Consider the following 20139-nt stretch of genomic DNA (forward strand, 5'->3'; position numbering starts at 1 on the left):
TGTTATTAAAGTGTGTTTTTACTGTACTGAGTTCAGTTATCACATCATGTTTTCTGTCCCGTTTTCCTCCTTCCTCCTTCTCCTCAGTTCTGTTGCTGTTCTTTGCTGATTCATCATCACTCTACAAGAAAGGATTACACACGAAGCGATTTAGTTTCTTTTTTAATTGCTTTTTTGTTTTTAGATTGTAAAGACAGAATTACCCATTACCACGCAGAACTTGAGGTGGAAATCTAAGTTAACACCTGCTGCTAAGGTGCCGTCCTCACTTCCTGGAAGAAGTGACGACACTTTCAGAGAAAACAACTTATCGCCGTAATTCACTTCAAATGTAAACAATGACCTTATTTACGTAGACTGATATTGCACATGGGATCGCTTAACAAATTATAATTCAGTCCTCAAATTGCACTCGAGCACGGCCAGTCCCTTTGTCTTGCATTATTCAGTTTGTCGTGCTCTGACTGTTCTGTGCTACCTTTTTCACCTCCACCCTTCCTGCAAACCTCTTGTCCCCTCTTTCTCCCCTCCACCCACTTGCTGTGTCTCACCTCAGGACAACTGCGAGTCCTACGCTCGCTGTCAGAGTCAAAGCCGTAACCACAGCGATGAGTGGCACAAGCAAGGCCTCCGTAGGCTGAAAAGGTGAGTAGCTGTCTCCATGAGGCAGGGAGGGCAGAGTGACTAAAGGCCAGTGAGTCTGGTGAGGCGACGATATGACTGTGAAGAAGGAGGAGAAGAAGAAATTTCCCTTGAAATTACAGTAAAGGCGGCTGGATTTGCCAGCTTTTGTCTGTTAATTTATGTACCAACTATCACTTTGAAATTTTACATTTTCTTACTTTGTTCTTTTTGTGTACTTAAACATTTACATTGCTAAGTGTCATTACACTAATGTATTATAGTATTAAAAATGTCATCAGCAGTTAATTCAAGTGTATTGACAAATAACACTACATTACTGTACCAAACTGCACCTGAATTTTCACAAAGAACTGCTGTGGTATAAGAATGAAAGCGTTTCGCAATTCCAATTCTGTGGAAGTCCATAAAGAAAAAAAAAAGAAACAAGAATCCAGTAAAAAAAATACGAGGAAGTCCCAAGATTAAAGAGAAGAATATTACACAAACAACAAACAAGTGTAATTAAAAAAAGCCCCAAAATACAGATAGTTTTAGCACTTTTCTGAACATGCAGTAAAGTTGTTTCTTTTATAATTTACTTCTTTATTTGTTGTGTCTTAAATGACCTTTAAATTTATTTTTAGCAGCCCTCAGACCAGAATACTAAAATCTGTGACATATACTGAGGTTAGAGACAACAGCCAACAACATTCTGTGTAAATTATTAGAACTAGATGTATAAGTTTAGCAATTCAGAATGTAGTTAATGGTCAGTTCTATTTAATACAGCATATCTAACTGCTGGGATAGGCTCCAGCACCCGGCGAGCTCCTAAACTGGAAAAGCAGAATAAAATAGATGATTTAATGGATGGTTGGATGTATGTGTACCAGTGAGTGGGAAAGTGGCTTGATAGAAGATGGTTCCATTTTGGGCTTGCAGGGAGCAGCGGTATGTTCCTTCTTCATCCAAACGCAGTTGATTCAAGACAATAGATGAGTCTTCTGTCACTACCAAGACACTGAAGTCACTTTCATCCATCTGTGTTTACAAATTAGGAAGGAATAGTTTCAAGTTAGGGGTGTAAAACCGTCAGACAGTAAATAGGTATGATACTGTGGAGCTAAATATGGAAAGAAACCTAATACAGAGACTACAGATGAATGCAGATACTTCAAAATGTATCTATATTGAAGTATTTAGGTCTCTTAATGTTTGTGCCTTCATTTGTCATCAGTGATGGCAATGAGACCTTATCAGTCTCTGATGCTCCTGGCACCCAGGAGTAGTGGTACTCTGGTCTACCCAATAGAAGACGGTGCCACGGAAGAAAACAATTCAACAAAGCCTGGCCTCCTTCCTCAGCCTGCACCGGATACTCTGGACAAAGGTTGACAGGAGGGAGAAAGTGGGATCCTCCATTTGTCTGAATCAGGATTACTTGAATAATCTTTTTCATTAGTGTCTCACATGGACAGGCAGCAGCAGTCACTCGCGTAAGCACACATTTATAGACTCGTGACATCATATATCTATGCACTCTATGACTCCTCCTAATCCACTCATGCATTAACACGAGAACAAATAAATTAAAATATACCACCACAGTCCTGTTGTCCAGTCGGAGAGGGACAGATGTATACTTTGTAGCGGCAAGAGACGCAATCCATTACTCTTCTAATTAGAAGCCCTGATAATGACACACAAACATGCACACACACCCTTTAAAATAAATACTACATGGATATAAAGTGATGTATAGCAACACAGAGAAAAAAAAATCATGCATAACACAGTTAATATATATTGCACTTATGTAAAAGGGGTTTTAGAAACTGCTTTACACCAAACACATAATACACATTACAGAATAGACACATAGGCAAGACAGTTAAATAAAAATACAGTACGGATGACCTAAAACAGCAGATAACAACAAGTACAAAATAGAAAAAGGATATTTGAAAAGTTTAAAGGGTGGAAGACTGAAGTTTAACATCAGGAAAAAAAAAGGCAGGGAAACCTGATAAAAATAAAAATAAAGCCAGTAGGAAAACAGAAATTAAAACACTTAGAAACACTTTCCATTACAAAAAAGTGTTTTAAATCAGTTCAAAATACTTTATTGTAATGGAAAGTGGGGGGTGGGGTGGGGGTGGGGGGTGGGGGTGGGACATAACTAGAGACCTAACAGCCCCCCAGAGTGAGATGGAAATAGTGAGCAGGCTGTTTCACAGGAAGAAGATGTTAACTCCACACAGAAAGTCCCAAACTCCCTGATGGACTAAAACTCGGGACTTGGTGCTAACCTTTCTAGCCTACATATACTGAACATTAAATTGGTCCATTAAACTGATCCCTATGAGACCACACATTTTTCTGGAAAGTATGCAAATCAAACACCAAAATAAATAAATAAATGAAAAGTCATTGGTTTGTCAAATGACAGCAAAAAGCATTTTACAGTTGTCTCACGTCTCTCGATCAAAGTTTTACGGTCCACTGGAACAATCTGTATGAGTCACTCTTAAAAGATCATTTGTCACAGTCTCAGTACTTACCACAAATGTTGGGGCATAATTCTGAGGGAGAGAAAAAAAAAGATAATAAATGATCTGAAACTAATGCATGTTTTTCACAGCGATGACTTACAAAAAGTTTATTGCCTCATACTTTGCAGAACCCCGACTGTTATGCAAATTACCCCTGGGGACGAAAGCATCCAGATGTTTCTCTAAAATCTTCCTGCCTTTCTCCATGATCTGAACAGCTTCAAATGTTATAGATCCTTAAAAGACATTTTAACATGTTAATACTTTCAGTGATGATATAATGGAAAAGTAATAATGGCCTTCTACTTGTTGGAGTGTTTAGGTGCATTTGCAGCTACTGTTTATTTCTGAGTGGAAAGAATAAGAATGATAGATTGTTTTTTTGTTTCTCACCAGTGAGCTTGGTTTTCAAGAAGCGATCAAATTCACTCTGGTATTCAGTTTTGGCTCTGTATAGAGTAGTGGGATCTGAGCAAAAAAAACAAAACAAAAAACAGTGCTATTTGGTTTATTTTGATCATTTTAACTGCCTTACACTTATAGTTTTGTCCAAAAGCTACAACAGTAAAGTAAAGTTTCCAAATTGTAAAAAATAAACTTTTTTTGGCCTGACATTATCGGAAGAAAAGAACTACGAGATAACAGTTTCTTGATCTCACCAATGACCCCCTTTCGTTCCTGACTGGTCTCTATGTAGGTCACATAGGCTTGGTCACAAATACTTTGCAAGTCGAGCTGGTCTTGCAGAGTGGGAGCAGACAAGATGAAGTCCTCGTGCATCATTCGGATGCTGCGGTCGCACTGCAGACAGGCCCTGGCTGCAGTGACACAGCAGAGCAGGGACACCAGCATCAACGGCATCTTCCCTCTGCAGCTGAGTTTTCCTGCAGCAGAATGAGTCACTTTGGCTCCAGTGAAAGCTTCTGAAACACAGCTGCCAAATATCGTTGTCCCTGTCATCACCATTTCACCTGTTGCTCTTATTGAAATGGTACTTTTACAATTACTGCTGCTGTCATACTATTACTCCTATCACATTTTCTGCTGTTTCCCTTTAACCATAATTTGGCATAGTGTTTGTACCATTCTGGCTATTTCTTTAAAATAAAAATAAATTGATGAATATGTACTTAATAATATGAGAAATTAAAATAATTTTCATTGTTGATTGCCTGGCCTATTATTCATTAGATTAATCAGTTTAAAATAAAACTGTGAAGAGCACCTACGAGCTTCACTAAAACCCCGACTAACAATCAAAGCCAAAGAGATTTAGCATAGTAAGACAAAGAATATCAGCATCATCACACATACAGTCATATGAAAAAGAAAGATTTCACGTGAAACTATCCAGTCCTGTGGGAAACTAAGTATACCCCATGAGTCAATAGCTTGTAGAACCACCTCAACAATAACTTGAAGTATTTGTTTTCTGTATGACTTTTTCTGGCTCTCAAATCATTGTGGAGGAATTTTTGTCCCACGCTTTTTTACAACAGTGCTTTCATTGAGGTTTGTGGGCATTTGTTAGCTCTTTTAAGGTCCTGCCACAGCATTTCAGTCTGGACTTTGCATGCCATTGCAACACCTTGCGATAGTCTATATCTTTTTTTGTCCCTCTGTTATAAATGCTGGATCCTAGACTGAACGGAGCTGAGCACGATCACCACACACAATTAAGTGGAACTGGGGTAAGGTACCAATTTGGAGCCCATGTTTTGTCCTAGCTTTTAAGAAAATAAAGCACAAAAAATGAAAACCTTGATTCTTTTTCAGCCCTTCTGTTGGAGATTTGCTGCTGTGCTTGGGATCATTGTCCTTTTGCATGACCCAGTTTTGGCCAAGCTTTAGCTATCGGACAGATGGCCTCACATTTGACTCTAGAATACTTTGGTATACAGAGGAGTTCATACTTGACTAAATGCCTGTAAGGTGCCCAGGGCAAAACAAACATACATCATCACCCCTTCTTCGCCATTCTTGGTAGCTGGTACGAGGTGCTTGTGCTGATATGCCGTGTTTTGGTTTTCATTAAACATGGCGCAGTGTATTATGGCCAAACATCTCCATTTTGGTGTTATCTGTCTTTGGACATGCTGTGTGCTCCCATATTCTTTTTAGAGATGGGGCTTTCACCTGGCAACCCTTCTACAGAAGTCACCTTGTTCAGTCTTCTTCTAATTGTGCTGCCATGAACTCTAACATTTAACACGCTACAGTCTGACATTTAGCCCTTGAGCTCTTTGTAGTTTCTCTGAGTTTCTCTTGCTTTGGTGTCCAATCCTATGAAGGTTGAAGCATTGTGTTAACACGTATCTGAATGCTCCAAACTGCTAAACATTCTGCTTCCTTAGAGGTGCTCCCACTTCCTGCTGATCAATTAATCAAGTGCTACTTAACCTCTTAATTCCTAAATAAGCAGTAACATGCACTTCGTTTTTCCACAGGAATGCCTACAATTCTTTTCAATTCACATGACTGTGAAAAGAAATATCCATTAAACAAAGAATAACTTGCAAAATAAATAATTTTAATTCAAATTGTTTCAGGTTAACCACAGCCTTACTAAGCTGTACATTACATTAAGAGTCACCTTTAAAGTCACTTGACTTCTAACCACTTAATAGACAAGCTCCATTTTCATTCTGTGGGCTGTTTTGAAGGTCATACACTGGGCTGGATCCTTCTGACTGGGTGTAGGGGAGCTGCATTTTCTTTCTTAAATAGAAAAATTCAAGTGCCGTCTTGTCTGACCTTGCCCTGCTGTGCTAAACTACATCCCTAGATGGTGAATTGTCTTGCCAGTGCAGATGACTCACAGGAGATACATATATTTTTAAGCCTCTGCCTAGTACCTTCTCTATTCTTTATTATTAATATCATTTGATTTTCTCCAGGGAATATGCAGGAAATAAGGAATCAATGACTGAATACTTAAATTTCACAATACTTAAATTTCACAATTCTCTTACAAAATTGTAGTTACATAGAAATGGTTTGAGATTTATGTTGGTTTTTATTTCATGGTGTCAGTTTCAACTGCCTTCCCCCCCCCCCCCCTTTTTTTTGTGTATAAAATTTGGTCTTGCGTAGAGTTTACTGTCTATGACCTCTGCCTGGAAATAAAGTCAAGGGTTGTTTTGAGTTTTATCTTTGCCTTCTCCCTTAAAGCAACCATTCCTTTGTGTCTGTTACGCTGTGTCTCCTAATTGTTTGGATTTCAGAGACAGGTCAACATTTAAATAAATCAGACTTAAATCTTACCCCTGCTACTTCTTTATAAATATTTTACTTTAGCTAGCCTACTAGTCAAATAGTAATCTAGTAGATTTCCACACTGGTGGTACAGCAGTCAGGCGATACAATAATATTATTATTCCAACTGCACTTCATGTACATATAAAAAAAAGGAAAATTTTGGTTTATTTTACCAAATATAATATTTTAGCTTTTTTGTAGACAATTTTTCTCATTTATGTTTTTCTATTTTTCTTTTTTCCCCTGTCCATTGCGCTGCTGTAACGACAGAATTTCGCCAGTGTGGGATTAAATAAAATATATGTCTACATCTCTAGTTCTCAGTTCATAGTAAACTTAAAAACATTTAGAACATCAAAGAACTCACGGATATAAAAATAAGACAAGAGTCGACTACTTCGCCATGGTCGTGTCGTTCAGCTGCCCTGCTATTCATAGCTTGTTGCTGTCACCCAGCGGTAGAAAACCTCTTGCAGCCACAATTGTTGTTCGCTCTCGATGATCTCACCTCTGTGGTCTGTTCGGGAAGTGAGGCAGTGTACTCCAGTTGTTGTTGTTGTCACAGGGTCGAAGACGGTAATCTGTGGTTACGAACAACCATGGTAAAAAAATAAAAATACAAAATACTAATAATAACAATAACACCCACCCCCATCCTCACACACATTCACTACAAGTTGAATGAAACGTTTGAGATTTGAATTGTTTCCACGGACAACGCTAGCACCAACAATTTAGTAAGGAAAATATAATAATTTAAAAGTAACGTTAACGATAGTCAAAATGAATCCCTTCATTTTGCCTTTCTCTTGTGCGTTTCACATTGTTCGCAGCCAGCAATAAACAAATTTGAAGCTCTGTGACTATATTGTTCTCACACTACATTTCCCAGAGTCCTTCCGCGCTATCTTGTACACGAATGACAGATCGATGGACAAACCAGCTTCGCATTCGCTCCGTTTGGGTGGGACTAACGCCTCTGTCGCTGCACCGCAGGCTTCCGCGCGCACAGACGTTGACCCCGGAGTGTGATCAGATGTGGAGGTAAGGTGAATGTTATTTTGTGGTCACAGCTTTATTAAGAGCAGTTAAAATGTTTTGTATGTGACACAACGGTTTTTTGCGTGTTACTGTCATGGCGAGTATAGCTTTTAATTGTGAGCACGGTCTTCTAAATCAGTTCGTGAATACTGGTAGAGCGAGTTACTGTTACGGCAATATCCCGACTCGGCGTCAATGGCCGAGTCGAGTGAGTGTTTGTTGGGGATCGATCAGATATCGGAAGTGTTTGATTAGCTGGTTACACGCCAGCTTGACACGGGCGTGGATAGATAACGTAAAAATACAGGTCGTTGGACGGCGTCTGTGTCCACTGGAATCCTTTCAGAAAGTCAGATGACGACGTTTTTAATGTTTGTTGTAATTTAGGTATTTGCCTTGAACAGTTCGTAGTCACTGTGTAGTTAATGTGCATGTTTTTAGAAACCCCTGCACAACCTGCAGTATGGAGCCTGTTGTACTGCACCGGCCCCTGTGGCCTAATTTAAAATGTTATACATTTCATTCCGATATCCATTAAAGATTAATTATTTCAGCCCACAGTTTGGAGACTAATTGCTAGGTTTCTTAAAAAGCACTGATTATCTCTAACATTTTAAGACTGGTCTGCCTTCATTGTTAAGTTCCCTTAATAGAATAAATTGATTTATAATGGATCCCAAGTTGAGCTTTCTCAACTTAATTCTACATTTGAGCAATGGTACAGTTTTGTCAGTAATTACATACAAATGAGGAACAGGATCTTCACTGCAGCGAAAGCTGACATATGGAGGAAAATGTTTCCCTCTGTCTGCAAGATTTTTGCAAGATTTCGGTTCCTCCTTGCAATACTGGCATTAAATAGCATCACAATAAAAGAAGGATGTGGAGCTGAAGGATAATGTTTACCTGTGGGGAAGTTAAGTATGGTTCTGCTGGTGATGACTGCATCCTTATCAATCTGAAAACTGTGGGCTTGCTGCACTACAGCTGTTTGAGGGCTATTATTTACTCATCCCGAAGGTGCTCTTACCTGAGGTAAATGTAATTGAATCCTGCTGACTTGGTATCTGCGCTTCCTCTGATCACAGCCTGTTTTTACAGTTTTGCTTGCTCTCTCACCATGAGTGCCTGTGCAGAGCCTGGATACCTGCCATTTACCAGATTAAAAGCCCAGTGCGCTCTCTCGCTATCTCTCTGCTGGATGCTGCTGAACTATGCTATAATAATAAAAGCAAGTTTACAGACAGTACAGGCCCAATTCAGTAATGCTACACAAAAACAGTGTTCAGTGACAGACAATTCAAGGTAAAACAGTAACCCCTTATGCTCAAAATTGTCATCTTTATGTGATTTCTAAAACACTGAAAGAAAACTATTGTGCATTTGAATTCTTTATTGCACATATTTCTAAATGTTGTTGTTCTTTGGGAGGTATTATTTTGATGGCACGTTTTTTGTGTACTCGTCTCTGTGAGGGAAGTGTTATTGCATCTACATTTAAATCCTGATTGCAGTGAGTTCTTCCATAATGATATTGCCCCCATCCATGAGGCAAAATCAGGTCACTAAGACGGTTTGATTGAGGTGAAAATTATGCCTTTGCAGCATGAAGTAATATTTTTAATGCATCACTAAGACATTTTTGTTTTTTTCCTGTCTGCAGCACTTTTAAGCTAACATCAGCAGTGATAATTGGATGGATAGATAGATAGATAGATAGATAGATAGATAGATAGCCAGTGTGATGAAGTCTATGGTAGACTGGTCAATATTTATGTCCTGTACTCATTTACTTGTTATTCTTTTAGCACTTTAACTTGATTTAGCTTCCATTCATTATTTGATGTGATGATGATATTAATCATGTTTTATTTCTATTGTTTTTTTGGGTCTCTTTTACAGTTGTTGTGGTTTAAACTAACATCTGTCTGTCTGTCTCATAGGAGCAGATATATCAGCCCTTTTTCAAAAATGGAGACATTCCTAAAGTTTGGCAGGTAGACATCAGTTTTCCCTTCACTCCCACAGCTGCCAGTGCACAGATTTATATTTCTGTTTCAAAAGCTCTGACAGCAAGTTAAGTACAGCTGTCCATTCCTGCCACTCTTCTTCCAACCCGCACGCCTTCAGCATGTATCAAATTGTGCCAGTGGCTCCTGGGGAGCAGCAGATGGCTGGGGGACCCGGGGGCTCTCCACTTAAGAAGAAACTTTCTCATGAAGGTCGGCCACTGGTGATGGCAAGTATGTTGGGCTGTGGGCTGGTGCTAGCTGCTGTGGTCGCCTGGTGCTATTACTCAGTGTCGCTTCGTAAAACCCAGTTGTTCACGACAGCGTTGTTAGACCTGAACAAGGATGGTTTTATTATTCACAACCAAGCTGGGGCTGTTGTCTTCACTATGACATTCAGGTGGGTTCATATTATTGATTATTTTTAAATTAATAATTGGTAATTTGTTGATTTTTGTCTTTTTTGGACTTGTTGTCTATGCTTTTAATGCTTTTGCATATGCCCTCCATTCAGTCACTATTTAAAAGACTAAAACTAATGCTGAAATTAATAAAAACTAAAGCTAAACATTTTTAAACAATAAAAGATGAATTACAAAATTAGAAATTAGAATTAGAAAATACAAAACTAAAATAACGCTGCTACTTATAAGGGTAATAAATATGACTAGTTATAATTTTATCTTACAGCTGAGATAAGGACCAAAGGAATGTCTGTGCAGTCCAAATCAAGACACTCAACAAACACTTCTCTTGTGAAACTAAGTCCCAGCAAATTGTGGACTCGTTGCCTTTGTAACTTCTTTTGGTCTTGACAGAGTTGTTCTTCTTTGTATCTGCTTTAAGTCTGCCTGTCTGCAATGTTTGGATGGATGATGAAAAATCAGATGAGACAGACACATGATTACACCCTTAGGGAAGACTGTAATAGATGTGTCCTTTGCCAGCAGAGTTCATACTGACAGAAATAGCTATAGAACAATCACTCCACAGACAACTAGAACAAAGGAATAGAACTTACAACATTTTCTTTGTTGTTGCACTACTACTAATTTGTTTTAAAACACAAATAATATCAACTGTGTTTAACTGGCCCCTTTGTTTTCTTTCTTTTAAACACCTAATCTTAGGTCTGGCACTCTGGATCTGGACTCTTGCTCAAAGGAGGGAGATATTCTGAGCTGCACTCAGTCGAATTCTGGCAAGCTCAACTTTTTTATCCAAACAGTTCGTCCAAAGGACACAGTGATCTGTTATCGGGTTCGCTGGGAGGAGCTGCAGAATAAGCACTTGGTAGAGCATGTCATGGCCTATAATGACTCTCATTGGTATGGAGGGGCAGAGACGGCAACACAGTACTGGCCTATCAGATTTCAGGGAGAAGAGGAACCACGACCTTTCATCACAAGTGACGTCTACTCCAATCGAAATGCTTTTGGAGGAATTCTAGAGCGGTACTGGCTGTCATCAAATGCAACTGCCATTAAGATTAATGACTCAGTACCGTTTCATTTGGGCTGGTCACAGAAGAACAGGACACTGAGGTTCCAGGCCCGGTACCAGGACTCTCCCTTCAGACCACTAGAAAGACAGCAGACCTTTCCTGAACTCAGTTATAGAGTCTGTGTGGGGTCAGATGTCACCTCTATTCACAAGTACATGGTGAGTGTAATTATGCTGGATATTTGACAAATATTTAATAATGTTAAAAGCTGCCAGTGTAGTGGATATATACTCAGATGTACAACAAATGACTGGACCAGAAACACTTGTCCCATCCTGCATATGCATTTTTAATTTAATACTACGGCCATTAATTCTTTGTTCCCCTGCAGAGCAGGTTTAATCTTTAACATTCCAGAAAATATACTTAGGTTGGGGAAATGACTCTTTGATTTACTGTTGAATTTAAGTGTCTGTTCACTTCCAAAGAAATGGAAATCCTCTAATTTTTTATTGTAGTTAAATTTTAATGGAGAGAGACAGAATATCAATCAAAACCCCAGAAAAAAGCACATTACATCAAATTTACAGATGAAATTGATTTGCTTGTCAGTGAGTGAAAAAGGTATTTGATCTCCTACAACCCAGCCTGAAGTCACAGTTACAGATACTCCTGATCTCAGCTCACTATGTGTATAAAGTACGGAGCCCCGCAGGGGACATGGGAGAAAAAAAATTAAGACGGACTTTTGCGAGATGTTGCAAAACAAACTTGGGATCTCGCAAAACTTTTGCGAGATGTCGCAAAACAAACTCGGGATCTCGCAAAACTTTTGCGAGATGTCGCAAAACAAACTCGGGATCTCGCAAAACTTTTGCGAGATCTCGCAAAAGTTGAATTCCAACAATGGCGGCAGCTACTTAGTTGTAATATTACTCTTTCTGGGTTATAAAATACACTTTTAAGATATTTTGAGGCGTGAATGTAGTTGTGTAAACGTCAGATACCTGCTTGGTTTACAAGACATCACATATTTGCTAAAGTGCTCTGACGTTTTCGGAGCTCTGACACCCACCATCTCGAAGCTAACGGGAGGTCGAGACCTACTACAGCCGGGAGAAACACCGCTTTCCCGGCACATCGTGCCTCGACCTCCCGGTCGGCTTCGAGCTTTTTTTTTTTTCTTTTCAAAACCTTTATTTAAACATCAGTACAATACAAAATGGAATTAAACAGTACCACAATAATGGTGTTGTACTTACAAAAGAATTGTATACCATAGACAAACAGATACAAGAACAGTATTCAGAACCAGGTTGGCTTCGAGCTGGCGGCCTCCGAAGAATGCGGCTAAAACTTTTGCGAGATCTCGCAAAAGTCCGTCTTAATTTTTTTTTCTCCCATGTCCCCTGCGGGGCTCCGTAATAAAGCACACCTGTCCACAGAATCAATTTCTTCTCTTCCAACCTGTCCACCACCATGGGCGAGACCAAAGAGTTCTCAAAGGCTTTCAAAGATTGTTGACCTACAAAACGCTGGTATAAGTTACAGTAGGAAGCTTGGGGAGAAGTTTACAACTGTTGGTGCATTTGGAAAAAGTATAAAATGACCATCAATGTCCTCAGCATGGAGATTTTGCCTCATGGGCGAGGACCATCATAAGAGAGGTGATGGATCACCTTAAAGCTGTGATCTGTCACCACTGGCAACACACTATGCTATAATGGATTGAAATCTTGAAGCACCCGCAAGGTCACCTGGTCAAGAACGCAAATGTACAGGATCAAGTTTTGTAAGTGAACATCTAAATGATTGAGAGAAGGCCTGGGCGAATGCACAGTGGTCAGATGAAACTAAAATCAAGCTGTCTGGCATCAACTTTACATGTCTGGGTTTGGAGGAAGAGAGATACTGGGTATGACCCAAAGAGTAGCATTCCCTAGGTGGAAAGATTATGCTATGGGGTTGTTTTTCTTCTGAGAATATAGGACAACTCCATCACATTGAGGGGCCAATGGATAGGGCCATGTACTGTAAAATCTTGGATGAGAACCTACTTCCCTCAGCCAGCATACTTCGTATGGGTTGTGGATGGGTCTTCCAACATAGCATCAAGATAAAGATAGTGTGGCGAAAGAAGTACAAAACGTCAAGATTCGGTGTGGCCAGTCTTAGACTTTAATTTTATTAAAAGATTTATGGAGGGAGCTGAAGCTTCGAGTTGCCAAGTGAAGGCCAAGAAACCTAAAGTATTAAGAGTGTTTCTGTAAAGATGAGTGGGCCAAAATCCCTCCTGAGATGTGTGCAAACCTGGTGAATGATGACATGACAGTGCTTTGGAGGGTTTCTCCTCCAAATACTAAGTCATATTTTGCTTGGGTATCAAGTACTTATTTCACTCGGTAACCTGCAAATCAATTTATAACTTTTATGCAGTGATTTTTTTTCAGGTTTTTTTCTTTGTAAGAGAGCAAACTTATGAATTAATAATGATTTCCCCAATTGTAAAAGCTTAATGAGGATGTCAATATTCTAATCTTATAGTGTGTTTGTACAATCTTTAGAAAAAGTCTAAAAATTGGCTTATGTAGTTGGTTATTTCTTGACACGGAAAGCTGAAATTCTCAAGCTGTAAGGGACCAAGCAACCCCTAAGCTAATTTATCTGGTTATTGTAAGGATGCCAGTAGGCATATTTGCTTACACTTGTTTAATCAAGCACAAAGCCTGTGCAGGCTTGAATGAAAGACAATAACCACACATTTAAAAAAATCTCGAATCACTTACTTCATGTTCTTTTCTTTTCTTTTTTTCCTCTAATCATTCATGTTCTTTTCTCAGGTGCGCCGGTATTTCACAAAGCCTATCAAAGTCCCATCTGCTGATTTGTTCAAAAAACCAGTGTGGTCCACATGGGCTATCTACAAGGCCGCTGTAACTCAGGAGAAGCTGCTGCGCTATGCCGCTGACATCACTAGGCATGGCTTCAACTGCTCCCATCTGGAGCTGGATGACCGCTACACAGCAGATTATGGAGAGTTTGACTTTGACCCGCAGAAGTTCCCCAATGCAAGTGGCATGTTTGACAAACTAAGAGAGGGCGGCTTTCAAGTTACACTCTGGACGCACCCTTTTATCAACTATGACTCCATAAATTTTGGTGCAGCTGTGGAGAAAGACCTATTTGTCCGTGAGCCAGGCGGTGAACTGCCCGCTCTGGTTCGCTGGTGGAACGGGATTGGAGGAATCTTGGACTTCACAAACCCAGACGCTCGTGAATGGTATTCCTCAAACTTGCACATGCTCAAAAGTCGCTATGGGGTGACCTCCTTCAAGTTTGATGCAGGAGAAACGAGCTACCTGCCCCGTCAGTTTAGTACCCTGGGCCCACTGTCAAACCCTTCCACCTTCACCCGCCGCTACACAGAGATGGCTATACCATTTATGGAGCATGCTGAGCTAAGGGTTGGTTACCAGAGTCAGAACATCTCCTGCTTCTTCAGGATCATTGACAGGGACTCGGTGTGGGGTTACGAGCTCGGCCTCAAGTCCATCATCCCTACTGTTCTGACTATAGGCATTTTGGGTTACCAGTTTGTCTTACCTGATATGATAGGAGGAAATGCCTACCCGAACCATACTGCAGGTATGGCATGCATTTTAAGAGCGTTAGCTCTGTTAAAAAACAGATTTTCTCTGATCTGGTTTTATCTGACAGTCTTTCATCTGTGTTTAAGGTGGGTTAAATGGTCTCCCAGACAGAGAACTGTACATCAGATGGTTGGAGCTGTCTGCCTTTATGCCCGCCATGCAGTTCTCCATACCTCCATGGGCTTATGACAATGAGGTAAGCCAAATAAAGCAAGCGATGAATTTTAGATGTAGAAAAGTGTTTTAAAGTGTGTAGCCTCTTAGCTTTTCCTGCATTTAAATTTACTAAATTGTGTGTGTGTGTACATCACACATACACACTTTTGCAACATTTGTAATAGGGTTTGTAACAATTTTGCAACACATTTTACAGTTGGTGTAAAAATGATATTTCTTGCTCTATCAGTACTATAGTGCAAAATACTAATTACAGATTAAATAATAAACAGGACGCTTAAACTTAACCTTTACATTACTGTGAAGCGCCTGTTTGTTTGCTTGTAGAGAAATGACAGAATAATTGTTGCTTCAAATTCTTTTTGGTGTGTTTGAAAACTACCACAGGAGGGCGCCAAAGTTTAAACCATAAAGGTCTAATCCAGGGGTTTCCAAACTTTTTTCACTGAGGGCCACATACATAAAAATATAGGAGGGGCTGGGCCACTTACTAGAAATTAGGTATATAACCTTAACTTTAGTGTATTAAAGTTAGAAAAATCACTTAAAAGTGGTCGAATATGTTATATTGTTGAATATAATTAAAGACAAAACTGCCTTCATCACAGCTTTCCATAAATGGATCTTTATTGATTTATTCAGAAAAAGCTTTGGTAGCTCATTCTCAGAACAGCAGCCTCAGATTTCTTCTTAGACAGAAGATTTACAGCACAGAGAAAAAACAATAATTAGGCTTAGCAACACACCTATTAACGTTCGTTTGAAACCGTTATCAACATTAACAGACTGAACTGGACTTAATAACAGGAGTGCACGAAAAAAATACTGTTGCTGACCCTGCAGGAGAGCTACCCTTTGCTTTAGTTTCTGCTCTCGCTCAGCACCAGTGTAGGATGCATAGGCCTGATGTTTGGTTTCATAATGACGTCGTACATTATACTCTTTCATAGGGCTGGGCGATATGACCCAAAATTCATATCTCGATATATTTTACTTGGACGGCGATATAAGATATATATCTCGATATTTTTTTTTAAGCCATAAAGTAAGAACAAAAAGAGAGTTCTTAGTCAAAGCTGTGTCCCAGATGTCACACAGGCACTTTTATTAACATAGAGCATAGATGTACATAAAATTTACTCAAAAATAAATTATGAGCATTTATTAAATAATAATGCTCCATAAATAAAAGAAAACAATGTTGTTTTTGTGCATAACAAAAAGCTCACAATTGTGCAGTCAAAATGTAAACTAAAAGACGCAGAGCATAGTAACAAAGACAGATTTCACAGCTGCTCTGTTCCCAACTTCTACTGTGTGACTGACAGCATTGAGTTTGAAATCCTCTTCATAACCACGTCTCTTAACAGGTGCCATTTATGGTCCTTATACACAGTAGGGTAATATTACGTTGAAGCACAGTACGTATCACTCCGCGAGGCTCCTCGGTAGCCGTAATGCTCTGACAATCCATCAACTGGTGCTGCACCGTAGCTTACCAAAGTCGTACTAAAACATTTTTTGACAGATTGCTGAGCGCTGTGTACCACATAAAATCGCTTCGCGGCCATCAAGCACAACCAGAATTCATACATAAGGCGCGCTGTCAACTTTTGAGAAAATGAAAGGATTTTAGGCTGTGCAGCGCCTCTGGGCTGCATGGCGTTAGCGTGGTTAGCTCGTCAGCGTTGTTAGCTAGCTAACACGTTGACAGCGTCCAGCCCCACGCACGGGGCGATGCGCAGTAACTCGTTAACGGAGATTTGCCGTGTCCATCTTGTCGCTTCCTGCAGGTGAAGCGATGGGGGAGGAGGGGGAGTTGTGTTCAGTGAAGGAGGGGCGAGGCCGAGTAATGTTGCGTAAAGACAAAAGTGGACGAAAGAGAGGCAAACGTGCGGCTCCACAAGTATAGTTATAACGTAACATAGACTATATCGATATAAAGGATATTGTCACATCTTATATCTCGTATAAAAATATATCGATATTTTTTAAAAACTCGATATATCGCCCAGCTCTACTCTTTCATAACTGCCACAGTTTCAGTGCAGATCAGACAGACGCACTTCCCCTTGAATTCTTTGAAGAAATATTCACTCTCCCACCATGTCTGAAATTTTCTGCATTCACTTTCTACCTTTCGCTTCTTTGGTTCTGCCATGTTTAGTAACTTGGGCTAAATTTCTTCTGTGATTGTCCTTTTTGGTGGAGCAACTGCCTTGATTGATTGATTGATTGAATCTTTATTTTGAACATGTTAAAAAAGTACAACAACATAGAATTAAAAGAGACAAATAAACAAAGCAAAACAAAAAGAAAACGAGCAACCACAACTACAAATAACTATCATGTTCAAAAAGGAGCAGGAAGAAGCATAAGCTTATTTAATCCCACCCCTTTTCCACTATCTAGAAATCTATAGACAGAAATACCTCCTTGCAATTACATTATATGTCATGTGTATTTTTTTTAAAATTATTATTCTTTTCTTTTATTTATATATATATACATATATGTTTCTATCTATCCATACATACGTATATACACATACGCACATATACACATTTTCAATAACCCCATTAACACCTCAAAGGATACACAACCTACAAATATATATATATACCCATACCAACATACCCGTGCACCCGCACACTCATGAAAATATTAGACAAGAACACCCTATCAAATCTCTACCTCTTCCCTGTACCCTGTAAAAACCATCTCCTTAAACCGCTTTTTAAACTGTGCCATGCTCGGACATTGCTTTATATCTTTACTTAGTCTGTTCCACAGCTTCACTCCACACACAGAGATGCAAAAACGTTTTAATGTTGTACGGATACGAGGATGTTTTCAATTTAATTTCCCCCTCAAATTGTATCCCCGTTCCCTTTTAGAAAACATTTTTAGAATATTGTCAGGAAGCAGGTTATTTATTGCTTTATATATAATTTGTGCAGTGAGAAAATGAATCAGATCTGTGAATTTAAGAATTTTTGATTTTAAGAATAGTGGATTTGTATGATCTCTGTAACCAGTTTTATGGATTATTCTTATGGCCCTTTTTTGTAATATAAAGATTGATGATAGCGAACATTTGTAAGCATTGCCCCACACCTCTGCACAGTAATTCAAATACGGTGCAATCAGGGAACAATAGAGAATGTGGAGTGATTTCAATTCAATTCAATTCAATTTTATTTATATAGCGCCAAATCACAACAAATGTCGCCTCAAGGCGCTTCATAGATACAGAGAAAAGCCCAACAATCATATGACCCCCTATGAGCAAGCACTTTGGCGACAGTGGGAAGGAAAAACTCCCTTTTAACAGGAAGAAACCTCCGGCAGAACCAGGCTCAGGGAGGGGCGGCCATCTGCTGCGACCGGTTGGGGTGAGAGAAGGAAGACAGGATAAAGACATGCTGTGGAAGAGAGACAGAGATTAATAACAGATACGATTCAATACAGAGAGGTCTGTTAATACATAGTGAGTGAGAAAGGTGACTGGAAAGGAAAAACTCAATGCATCATGGGAATCCCCCGGCAGCCTACATCTATTGCAGCATAACTAAGGGAGGATTCAGGGTCACCTGGTCCAGCCCTAACTATATGCTTTAGCAAAAAGGAAGGTTTTAAGCCTAATCTTAAAAGTAGAGATAGTGTCTGTCTCCTGAATCCAAACTGGAAGCTGGTTCCACAGAAGAGGGGCCTGAAAACTGAAGGCTCTCCCTCCCATTCTACTTTTAAATACTCTAGGAACAACAAGTAGGCCTGCAGAGCGAGAGCGAAGTGCTCTAATAGGGTGATATGGTACTACAAGGTCATTAAGATAAGATGGGGCCTGATTATTTAAGACCTTGTATGTGAGGAGCAGGATTTTGAATTCAATTCTGGATTTAACAGGAAGCCAATGAAGGGAAGCCAAAACAGGAGAAATATGCTCTCTCTTTCTAGTCCCTGTCAGTACTCTTGCTGCAGCATTTTGGATTAACTGAAGGCTTTTCAGTGAGTTTTTTGGACATCCTGATAATAATGAATTGCAGTAGTCTAGCCTGGAAGTAATAAATGCATGAACTAGTTTTTCAGCGTCACTCTGAGACAGGATATTTCTAATTTTAGAGATGTTGCGCAAATGGAAGAACGCAGTCTTACATATTTGTTTAATATGTGCGTTGAAGGACATATCCTGGTCAAAAATGACTCCAAGGTTCCTCACAGTGTTACTGGAGGCCAAGGTAATGCCATCCAGAGTAAGAATCTGGTTAGATACCATATTTCTAAGCTTTTCAGCGCCGAGTACAATGACCTCAGTTTTATCTGAGTTAAGAAGCAGAAAGTTAGTGGCCATCCAAGTCTTTATGTCTTTAAGACATTCCTGCAGTTTAACTAATTGGTGTGTGTTATCTGGCTTCATGGACAGATAGAGCTGGGTGTCATCTGCATAGCAGTGAAAATGTATGCTATGTCTTCTAATGATGCTGCCTAGGGGAAGCATGTATAATGTAAACAGAATTGGTCCTAGCACCGAACCCTGTGGAACTCCATAATTAACCTCAGTGTGTGAAGAGGACTCTCCATTTACATGCACAAATTGGAGTCTATTAGATAGATATGATACAAACCACTGCAGTGCAATACCTGTAATACCTACAGCATGTTCTAATCGCTCTAATAGAATATTATGGTCAACAGTATCGAATGCTGCACTAAGGTCAAGAAGGACAAGCACAGAGATGAGTCCACTGTCAGAGGCCATAAGAAGATCATTTGTAACCTTCAATAAAGCTGTTTCTGTGCTGTGATGAACTCTGAAACCTGACTGAAACTCTTCAAATAAACCATTCCTCTGCAGATGATCTGTTAGCTGTTTGACAACTACTCTTTCAAGGATTTTTGATATGAAAGGAAGGTTGGAGATTGGCCTATAATTAGCTAAGACTGCTGGGTCTAGAGATGGCTTTTTGAGTAAAGGTTTAACTGCAGCCACCTTGAAGGCCTGTGGTACATAGCCGATTATTAGAGATAGGTTGATCATATATAAGATCGAAGAATTAATCAATGGCAGGACTTCTTTGAGCAGTTTTGTAGGAATGGGGTCTAAAAGACACGTTGATGGTTTGGAGGAAGTAATTATTGAAGTTAACTCAGAAAGATCGATTGGAAAAAAAGAGTCTAACTTAACATCAATGGAACTAAGAGTAGCTGTAGATAATATTAGATCTGTGGGATGATTATTGGTAATTTTTTCTCTAATGATAAAAATTTTATTTGTGAAGAAGTTCATGAAGTCATCACTAGTTAACGTTAAAGGGATGGTTGGCTCAACAGAGCTCTGACTTTTTGTCAGCCTGGCTACAGTGCTGAAGAGAAACCTGGGGTTG

At 39.5% G+C, this 20139-nt stretch overlaps 2 protein-coding genes and 1 long non-coding RNA gene across 12 annotated transcripts in view; 2 read left to right on the plus strand and 1 right to left on the minus strand.

Annotated features, from left to right (window-relative positions):
• Positions 1-7433, minus strand: izumo1 (izumo sperm-egg fusion 1). 9 transcript variants are annotated; one of them, XM_085179783.1, is made up of 11 exons: positions 7313-7433; positions 6943-7015; positions 3836-4060; positions 3570-3644; positions 3329-3412; positions 3186-3206; positions 2225-2314; positions 1877-2004; positions 1515-1665; positions 552-720; positions 1-121 (listed from the first exon to the last, which is right to left on the minus strand). In XM_085179783.1, the coding sequence occupies exons 3-11, from the start codon at positions 4035-4037 to the stop codon at positions 40-42; spliced, it is 1002 nt and encodes a 333-aa protein (XP_085035909.1). In that variant the 5' UTR covers positions 4038-4060; positions 6943-7015; positions 7313-7433; the 3' UTR covers positions 1-39. The 9 variants fall into 9 exon arrangements, with proteins under 9 accessions (XP_085035909.1, XP_085035901.1, XP_085035904.1 ...); XM_085179775.1 differs by having other exon boundaries at positions 3836-4110; positions 7313-7339; XM_085179778.1 differs by lacking the exon at positions 7313-7433 and adding an exon at positions 7100-7288.
• The window catches only part of LOC146506543 (alpha-galactosidase MYORG-like), a 21810-nt gene continuing 9027 nt past the window's right edge, over positions 7357-20139 (plus strand). The window contains exons 1-6 of one of the 2 annotated variants that reach the window (XM_085179772.1): positions 7357-7478; positions 9419-9472; positions 9606-9884; positions 10615-11146; positions 13769-14573; positions 14665-14774. In XM_085179772.1, coding sequence (XP_085035898.1) covers positions 7471-7478; positions 9419-9472; positions 9606-9884; positions 10615-11146; positions 13769-14573; positions 14665-14774 — 1788 coding nt within the window. In that variant the 5' untranslated portion in view covers positions 7357-7470. Of the gene's footprint in view, positions 8511-9418; positions 9473-9605; positions 9885-10614; positions 11147-13768; positions 14574-14664; positions 14775-20139 lie in introns of both variants that reach the window. The other variant, XM_085179771.1, reaches the window with a different exon arrangement.
• Positions 11153-12358, plus strand: LOC146506544 (uncharacterized). The gene is made up of 2 exons (XR_014877156.1): positions 11153-12086; positions 12244-12358. It is a non-coding gene; the product is annotated as an uncharacterized LOC146506544 (long non-coding RNA).

This window comes from Neolamprologus multifasciatus, chromosome 12, assembly GCF_963576455.1.
Source record: "Neolamprologus multifasciatus chromosome 12, fNeoMul1.2, whole genome shotgun sequence".
NCBI lineage: Eukaryota > Metazoa > Chordata > Actinopteri > Cichliformes > Cichlidae > Neolamprologus > Neolamprologus multifasciatus.